At 36.3% G+C, this 10,198-nt stretch overlaps 1 protein-coding gene across 1 annotated transcript in view; it reads right to left on the bottom strand.

Moving 5' to 3' along the window:
- Positions 1-3,843: 3,843 nt before the first annotated feature.
- Positions 3,844-10,198, bottom strand: part of FAM161A (FAM161 centrosomal protein A) — a 38,508-nt gene continuing 32,153 nt past the window's right edge. Inside the window, exons 6-7 of the mRNA XM_019635933.1 lie at positions 5,765-5,919; positions 3,844-5,310 (exon numbers count right to left, since the gene is read on the bottom strand). Of these exons, the coding sequence (XP_019491478.1) occupies positions 5,172-5,310; positions 5,765-5,919 (294 nt within the window). The 3' untranslated portion in view covers positions 3,844-5,171. The remainder of the gene's footprint in view (positions 5,311-5,764; positions 5,920-10,198) is intronic.

A 10,198-nucleotide genomic window follows, 5' to 3' on the forward strand; every position in this document is an offset into this window, starting at 1 on the left:
AAAAAAAAAAAAAAAAACTATAGTAAAAAATACAACATCCTAATCAATTACAACAGGACAATGAGAAGTACCGAGCTGGTGGGTGTGTATGATGCTTGACAGTCAGGGCTGCTGCCTATTAAAATATGGTCAAAGGTGCCAGAAAGACGCCCAGAGAGAGTGACAGGAGGGAAGATGCACAGACCTCTGGACTCAGGCAGAGAGAGAAAGGGGAGCTCCAGACACAGAGACTGGGGGTGCAAAGTTTGTGCAGGCCATGCAGTAGCTCAGGACAGCTGGAGTGTCACCTGCCAAGGAGAAAATTATTGCTGTAGAAATGTGTTGCCATATGGACTACTGAATTGAAACTGTTGGGTTGAAGTCTAAACAATTTTCTCTGAGCTCTAGGTTCTTGACAGTTTGCACTCTGAACTCTTTTGCCCCTTCTCTCAGTTGTGTTAGATCTTTTGACTGCTTCCGCACACCTCTGAACTATAGAATACCTTGATCAAAAGTGGTATTTTACTTCCATTTTCTGGTCTTCTTTTCTTCCTTTCTTTTTTCTCCTCACTTATCATCTCTCTTACTCATCTTTGTAAAGACTTGGCTCCTCCTAGTCAGTTGTGATATCAGTTCCAATTGGGTAGTTAAAACCATCCTCTATTTTAAGGAATACTTTTTTGTGCGATTGAAATGCTTGCTGTAACATGAGTTGAAATGTAATAGTCATAATACTGTAATACAATTATACTTGGACAATTGTTATCGCAATTATGGTCTATATCTCTGCTTCTTTTCCCTTTCTCCATGTCCCACTTAGCATCAAGAAGCTTAAGAGAAATCTTGGCCATCTCAAGCTCTTATGTCATCCAGCAGGTTCTTACCTCTTCTAAATTTGCAAGCTTGTCCCTTGGCCACTTTGAGGAGTATCAGCTCCCTATTTGTCCAAGTCACCATCTGTGAGTGTACAGCTATTCCTTGATGCCCAGGGGTCCACAAGGAAGGAGCTGTGCCTCATCAGATGACCCTGAAACAAGAGGAGCCATCCAGGGTCAGTTTTCCTACATAGGCCTGAAGTCCCTATGGCTTCCATACAATCAAGATTTCTCCTCCCTCTAGGAATACAAATGTGATTAGCACATTATGGCTATAAATTATTTTCTCTAGTAAGTCACACCAGGATCTAGGAGGCCCTTTCTCAGAGAGATTTTATAGAATTATAAAGTTATGTGGAAACACACTGTCTAAAATCCATGCCAGCATGCTGCTTCATGATGTACCTGGAGAGCAGAAAGGAACCTGTCCATTGAATCAGCCCAGTGAGGGGATGAGTTATGACTCATGTCCTGGTGACCAATTGTTCTGCCCCAAGACAGCAGACACAAAGGGTCAGAAGACTCTCCTCTCTGAAGCCAAGTGTTTGCCGTGCCCACCCTCTGAAAGGTGTATATGTATATGGGTAAGGAGCTACATCTACTCAGACGTTTGAAGATAAAAAGATCTTATTACAGAGGGTGGAAACCAGGTAGTAATATCTGAACATTATGTAATATGTTTAGTGTAGAGAAGGCAGAGCAACTGAATAATCCTTTGGTCTCTAGATCTTACACTGTCCTGAAAATTCTACCATATCATTGAAAGAAAGAAAAAGAAAGAACTAAATTAGGCTTAACTGAGGAATTTTGGCAAGTGTCTAACTCCCCATTCAATTCTCCATCCCCCACTTTTTTCCTTTTCATAACAACTAAGACTTTGTGGTCTTTGGCAAGTTCTAAAATGAGTGATGAAACATTGGCATGAGGAATTGTAGCAATGATCACCACTGTGGATAACATCACAAAAAGAAAGATCATTAGACATCATGTACTTCCCTGATGGAAATGCATACCGTGACCTATGAAGTATTCTTATAAAAAATATCAGATATGAATCTGATCGAGCCTAGATCTAAGTACTAATTTATAGAAAACATGAGAACAGAGGAACATATTAAATGACAAAATTAGGAATGGGATACTCTGTTGGACAAAAGACCAGGTCCCTTCAACAACAATATTGCGAGAAAAAAAGAGAGGTGTTAAGAAAAAGACTTAAACTTATTAACCAAGTGTAATGTTTGGCTCCTGATTCAAATAAACTGTATATAAAATGTGTTTTTTTTTTTTTTTTTTTACTGGGGAACAGTGTGTTTTTCCAGGATCCATCAGCTTCAAGTCAAGTTGTTGTTTCAATCTAGTTCGGAGGGGGGAGCTTCAGTGGCCCATGTGGGGATCAAACCGGCAACCTTGGTGTTATGAGCACTGCACTCTAACCAACTGAGTTAACCGGCTGCCCCAAGTATTTTTTTTTAGTATCAAGAAAAGATATAAGTATTTTTCCCTTTTCTTGCTACAAGGATACTATGAATCTATAACTAGAAAATACCTCCCAACAAGCCTAAAGCCTTATTTATACGTTTCTTTAATATATATGTTGAAAGGGAAAAAACAAAACAAAAATCTAAGTCTTTTGCTGCCTACTCCCAGGCCCTGTTCTAGAGGTAAATTCTATTACCATTTTTTGTATTATCATCTTTTCAGAGTTAGATATAAGCATGCATATTATTCCTTGACTTTCAACAGTTATATACCAGATTTTTTTTTCAATCTTTTAATCTCCTCTTATTGTGTAATGTCACATATTAAAGAAATCTTTCAACTTTCAATTTTATGGCTTTCTAAAAAAGAAAATTGTGATTTTGCATAGAGTGATTTGAAATTGCCAGCGTCTTCTAAGTTTGGCTCTGTGTTTACCAGATCACTGTCTTTAAAAAAGTGGTTCACACATTATTTCTAACAAAATAATATTTAAATCACTTTGTATTTTAATGAAAGTGTTTAGTTAAAGTTAAAAGTTTCTGCAGGAATATTCTGTCCTCTGATACTATCATTTGAATAGCCTAGTTTGCAAAGAGCTTTTCCATACATTATTTCATCTAATCCAGTGGGCCTCAACCTTCCTAATGCCGTGACCCCTTAATACAGTTCCTCATGTTGTGATGACCCCCAACCATAAAATTATTTTCGTTGCTACTCTATAACTGTAATTTTGCTACTGTTATGAATCGTAATGTAAATATCTGATATGCAGGATGTATTTTCATTGTTACAAATTGAACATAACTAAAGCATAGTGATTAATCACAAAAACAATATGAATTATATATTGTGAAATATTTATAATTCATGAAGTGTCATTTTACCTCCAATACTGCTGCTTTCAACACAGCAGCTGCTTTCTACACAGTAGCTGCTCTCTACACATGTGTGACTGGTCCGCATAAGTACATTATGGCGCCAACCCTGTCACATACACCTGTATTTGTACACGGTGTATGTGATGGGGTTGGCACGATGATGTCATCACGCCGGGTACTCGTATGTGGGCATATCTGCATGTGGGCAGACCTGCCTAGAGACAGATAGAGGAGCGGTGTCTCGGTTCCTAAGACCATCGAAAATATGTGGTTTTTGATGGTCTTAGGCCACCCTTGTGAAAAGGTCATTCGACCCCCAAAGGGGTCGCGACCCACAGGTTGAGAACCACTGATCTAATCCTTTCTACAGCCACCCAAGACAGGCACTCTTCCCATTTTTAAAGAAAAGAAAACTGAAGATTAGTTCTGAAACCAAGTCCCTTTCCCCTTAAAACTGAGAAAGGGCAGAATGAGGAGCAAATCCTTGAAAGCAAGTCACATTTAAAATGTTACAATTTGTGGATTGTGTTTCACAGGTTCTCAGTAAGCTGGAAGGGAAATGTTTTTAATCACATGTGTACTCATTTTGAAGTAATTACAAATATAATTTAAAAAACATATTCTTCTACTTACTCATCCAAGCCTTTATTAAGTACCTACCATATGTACAATCCTGTGCAAAATATTAAAGGAATACAAAGACAAATTTTAAAATGCTGCCAACTCTCAAGGAGTTTACAATCAATCTAATGATAGTGACAAATAGTTTAACACAAATTGTAGGAAAGTAATTACAAGAAAACATTTGCCCCGATTGTGAAAAATCACCTTATTTTTTCATTTAAAGCATAAACTGCCAGTTGGGAAACAGTGCTCTTTTATACACCTTCATTTGTTCATCCTCTTTAAAGGAGGTTGTTTTTAGAAAAGAAAATGTCTCACCCTATCACATGTTTATGACTGATTTGATTTTTTAAAACATAAATATGCTTAAATAAAAAAATATCCATAAAACCAAATTAACATTATGCACAGAAAGACAAAGTGTTCTGCAATAATATGTAAAAAGTTGAGCACAACTGGATCTAGTATTAAAGAGTTAAATCTGAATTATTTTGGAGACTTGCCTTGGACAAGTTATTATGCACAAATTGCATTATATATAAAACAGAGTTGATATTTATTAAGATTATAACTCAGATTCTTTAATTATTTTCATCTGTCAATATACAAGGTTAAAAAAAGAGTATAAAACCTTTTCCAATAGTTTATATATCAAAAATATATTCCAAAATAATTTGGAATAAAACTAGAGATAAGAGGAAAAACTGATGATAGAGTGGGTAATTTAACAGTAAAAGTGCAGAAATGCATGTAAACTTGCATTATTTTTTTTATATTTCATTACTTTTAAAAAATGGCTCAGATAAGAAATGCAAAATACCTAGTAAAACAAGTTGGAGGATTCATTTTGTGAGCTATATTGCAGAGAAAAAGAATGGGCAAATAGTATGGTTTTAAAATATTTATTGATTCATGCTTTAAAAATTTCAGAAAATGTTTTTCAAACAAATCACCAAAGGCCAATATTTCTCTCTGCTCTCAATGCTAAGCATTTTTTTCCACTAAAAATAATGAAGTAATGTATATTTTTATGATTAATCACTTTGTGATAGCTGTGATTCTCAAATACTTTTTAAAAATACAAATAAGATCCAAGTTGCAAACAGACGATATGTAGCAATTTAAAAACCTGATAGGCAAAGCCTTACTCTAACTGACCAACTGACCAATCAGCTGGATTTGGCCTTTTCAGCTACAGATGACTTTTCTCAAGAGCCCTGCACACATCAGAGGGGTTCCCATCCATGTTCTTAATACAACAAGCACAGCTGCTAACACCAGATGCTGCAAAACAACAGCACAGGCACAGAGAGGAGGCTCTAGTGATTCTGTTTTATTCATCAGATTTCTCTTCTCCACTCTCTTCATCAGCTTCATAGTTTTCCTTGCAAGAATCTTGGCTGTTGGTATCGTCAGTAAAACAATTTTCTTGTCCATTCTCTCTTTCTTCTATTTTTTCTTCTTCATTAAATCTAAAGGAAAAAATTTATCAGTTTTTCAAAGGAAAAATGATTTGGCTTAAAAGTAAACAAACCCTTTGCAATGTATGTCATCATGTAGTCAGTCTTCCTCAAGTATATGAACTCCAATTTATAAAGAAAATTCTATGAAGTGCCAATTGGGAAAGTTAAATATTATTTCAAAACTTGGTTGATTCTTTAAATTTCATTTGAAAGCATGTTATTATTTTCATTATTTATGCCAGTCAGAAATTTAAATTATTCTGTCTTCAAAACAAGATACTTCACCACTGTTTTAATATTTTGAATGTGTCAAACATGTCAAAATATCAGTGTTTTACAACAGCTTACATGTATTCCACTAGGCAAAAGACCTTTTTAAAATATTATATAACAGAATTTTATGGTTTCTTACAGGTAAGCATTTTTTCAGAGGTAAATCATTCAGACATCTTATATATGTTACCTTTCTTTATCTTCAATGATACTTTTCATCTCTTGATTGCTGAAGGACTCAAATATTTTTCCACTTTGTCCTTTCTTTGAAACAAACTCATCAGATATTCCTAGTACTTTTAGGGTGTTAGAATAATGCTTTTCTGCTGCCATTCTTGCATTTTTCTATAAGAAAGACAAACCTTTTTAGATGAGAACAAAAGATTTTAAATTTTTATTAAGAATGTATGGGTTAAAAGCTCTAGTGAAAATTAAACCAATAATCACAGTTGGTTAAAAATATGCATACCCTCTGACCAGCAACTCCACTCCTAGGTATATACCCAGAGAAACTCCTACGTATGTGCCCCAGAAGACATGCATAAAAATGTTCAGGATAGCAATGTTTGTAACAACCCCAAACTGGAAACAACCCAAATGTCTACCAATATGATGGATAAATTGTGGTCTATTCATACAACAGAGTAAAATAAAGCAATGAAATGAATGAAGTCTGGCTATACACCACAGCATGGATGGATCTCACAAACATAATACTGAGCAAAAGAAGCAAAAACACAAAAGAGTACATATAATATGATTCATTTACAAAAAGCTCCCAAACAGGCAAAACTATATTGTTTAGGAGTAGGTATATAGGTGATAAAACCGCAAAGAAAAACAAGGAAATTGTTATCTCAAAAGCTAGAATACCTCTAGGGGAGAGGGAGCGGCACAGTTTCTGGGGTGCTCTATTTGTTACACTGGGTGGTGGCCACATGAGTTTTAATCTATTTAATTATTTAATCTATTTAAATTATTGATTATTCTTTATATTGTACCTGTTTTATACACTTTTATGGCTGCTCAAGCATATCTGGAAAAATCAGTAAGTAAATTGTTCCTGTGATATTATAGTTGTCAGAGGGCTTTTATTTTGTGTCTACTGTAATTTTTATTTTTATTTTTTTTTAATAAGCTGAGCCATCCTGCCACCTGTTGGCAGCTCAGCGGCAGCTCAGCTCGGGCCAGGACTCGAACCGCCATTGCTCAGAGCTCAAACTCTTGAGCGAGCTCTTAACCAACTGAGCCACTCAGCCGGCCCTGTAATTTTTACTTTTTATAAGCCATTATAAGCCATTATCTCTACTCCATCAAAGATAATAAAATCACCAGTGTTGTTATCTTTACTCTGTGGAGGAAGCAATGGATACAGCAAAAAGAACATGAATTCAGAATTGGGTTGAAATCTCAAGAATGTTACTTTCTGGCTTTGGGGCCTGTGGGCGTTGTGATGACCCTCTCATGTCTGAAACAAGTTGGAAGTCATCATAGTTGCTGAGACCACAGGCTTTACGGAGCCACAAGATGACTGAGGTTCACACTAGTGTCTTGGCTTTAGTCCACTTTTAGCTCCTGTGAGTAGATATGAACTAGTATAGGGCCAAGAATTGCCATCTGGACCTCTAACTAAAGCTAGGTGACTACGAATGGCCCAGTTCCAATGTACAGTGGCATCCTATACTGGAAAGGGTGTGGGAGAGCACCCAGTTGCAACCCCAAATTTAACAAACAAGGGAACCAAGATGCTCCCTCCTCCCCCACTTAAGCGGTTTGCTTAAGGTCATAAAAATGGTAAGCGGTAGAACCAAGTTTCTTGACCCCTCCTCCGTCTTTTCCATACCACCATGCTGCTTTCTCTAAGTGGTAGTGGTCATCCTGGAGTTTGAAAGTGATCTAAAGCCTGACTTCAGCAATGCAGTTGTCAGATATTTGCTCAACCCAGGTACTCCAGCATAATGAGGGACCACGGAATCTAGTGTTTCATGGAAGAAATCAAAATAGCAGAGAGTGATTATAATGGATAAAACTATCACCAGTGCGTTTTCTGGCTCTGGAAAACTGAAAAGAAAGCACTCAAACTTCTGTTAAGATGCACCCACTGTGATAACAATTTTTGGAAAAGAAAGTAAACACATGTCCAGAGGCTATGAACACCAACAGACAAGCCTAGGGAAACTGAAAGGCACGGCAAAGTGAGAAGATGAGAACTATGCCCCAAAGACTGTAGAGCAGAATAAAGAAACTCCAAACCGAACTCTGAATGCATTAAGAACAGTATATTTTGATTGAAGCAAATTAAATATAAAAGACATTAAAATACTAATCAAAGTTAGTGCTCATAAGCCTTCATCTGAATTTGGTTTAAAATTCAATTTGACATCTACTCAGTTAATAAACCCTGCAATTTCCAAGAAACAGGACAACATAGTTTTTGTTCTGTACAGAGGCTTACTCTGTTAGGGAATAACTCAACAGCAGCAAGACCCCAATTAATACTTACAAATGGGTAATGCATACAGTTGTGAGTGAACTTATTACACAACAGCTGTTAATTAGCACCAATAGTCACAGCAAAATGGACTGCAAGAAAAAAATGTACTAATTTATGTTAAAACCAAAGCAATGGTGAATCACTTCCAGTCACTCTGTATGTATAATTAATCTCCTTTTAATATTTTATATCAGGGTGAATAGTATGTGATTGTTCCTAATTGAAATGAAACATTTCCCCCTTCAATTTCACCATGCAAAAGAATGATAAGGACTATGAGATAAAAGAAAAAGTTAAAATAACTATGGTTACTTATTTTACTATCAAACACTCTAAGAAAATGGGCTTTGTTTCTTCAGGAAACCAAAATAACAAGTGATGAAAGTTTGTCTATCAGCACCCCAGATTGAAGGGAAAACATGCTTATTTTTATAACTGTAAGTTTAGTTTATAGTAATCCTTTCATTTATTTAATGATTGCTGCATACTTATTTTGTAACAAGCCCTCATGGGAGATAAAGGGTATATAGGGAGAGAAAAGTGTTTCGGGAAAAGGAAACAGCATATGTGAGGGCCAAAAATAGTAGAAGAAATATCAGTTATGAAACTAACGTATGTTTTCAACACTTAAAATTTCTTTATAGGTTTTATTTCATACACATTGCTTATTTTGCCACATTTTCTCTGGTGCTTAGAAAACAGTGCGGATTCACAGCATGGCAAAACTGTTTATTAATGCTGAGACTTATCACTAATATATAAGGGTAGAGTTCTCAGCATGGACTAATACCAGACAGAAAATGACAGACAGGTCATTCGATCATAATAGCTAAGTTTTGGTTCAACAAATGTTAATTTTATTAACATCGCCTTTGTGCCAGATGTTGTCCAAGGTGCTAGGTGCTGGGAATACAAAAAGTTGACTACCATCTTTAAAAGCAACTAGCTGGAAGGGAAGAGAGATCATTAGATAATCCCTACACAATATGTTAGAAGCATACACAATATGTTAGAAGCAAAGAGAGAACTATACAAAGAAAAGAACAGGAAAGGGCACCCAACCCAATCAGGGGAAACAATGCAAAAAGTGATTTTACCCTAAGACTTGAAAGAGTAGAAGGAAAGACAGGAAGAAGCTCTAAGGGTGTTCAGAAACAGCATGAATAAGGTTTGAAACCAGTAGTCCAATATGGCCTGAGAGTAAAAGGTGTACATAGTGGGGGTTGGGGGGAGTACAGTGGTAGATGAATTAAAGAGATTAACAGGGATAGATCATAGAGAATTCTGTATACCATGCCAAGACTCGTGGATTTATCTTCTGAAAGAAAGCAGGACAGCTTCGAATTAAGTGTTTGGAAGCAGACTGACTTGGATTCCAAACCTAGTTCCATTATGTACTAACTATAAATCTTATGAATTACTTACCTTCTTTGTACTTCAGCTTCTTCCTCTGTAATACAGGAAGAACTACCTTGTAGTATTGTTTGGAGAAGTCAATGACAAAACCCCTTGATACCATTCATTGAAAGCCAGAAGGAATGGCATCAGTGAATGCATAATTGCCACTGTTATCAGGGGTTATTAACTACCTACCCAGAGTTAACATTTTCACAAGGGAATGGGAATGGCAAAGTAAAGATATAATGGGTGGCTTTGCAAATAACAAGGCACCAAAGCCATTGAAACCATTATATTATGTTAACTCAAATAGGAAATAATAGAGGTTTCACCTAGCATTTCACCATCAGGAATGGAGAAAGACAGATCCAAAAATTATTTAGGAAGAAATCCTTTCAGTTCTCTCACTGACAGTTGAATGGGGAGGAAAAATGGTTCCCATTCATCTAAATAGTGGCCCAACCAAAATGGGAACTTAAAGAAGATGAATATAAGATGCCTGTGGAAAATCTGGGTCGACTATGCACCAGATAAGGGGACATAAAAACCTGCAGTTGGGAGCTGGAGATAACTGCTTTGAGCCAAAGTCAATCACTTTTATGCTGAGTAATGTCCAACAGCTTATGATGATTTTTCCCCCTAAAGTTGAAACTGAGATGATAAAAGAAACCTACCACTTAAAATGACAAGCACTGCATACGAATAAAATTATATCCAAATCAGTTAGTGAAG

This window comes from Hipposideros armiger, unplaced genomic scaffold (assembly GCF_001890085.2).
Source record: "Hipposideros armiger isolate ML-2016 unplaced genomic scaffold, ASM189008v1 scaffold_2, whole genome shotgun sequence".
Lineage (NCBI taxonomy): Eukaryota > Metazoa > Chordata > Mammalia > Chiroptera > Hipposideridae > Hipposideros > Hipposideros armiger.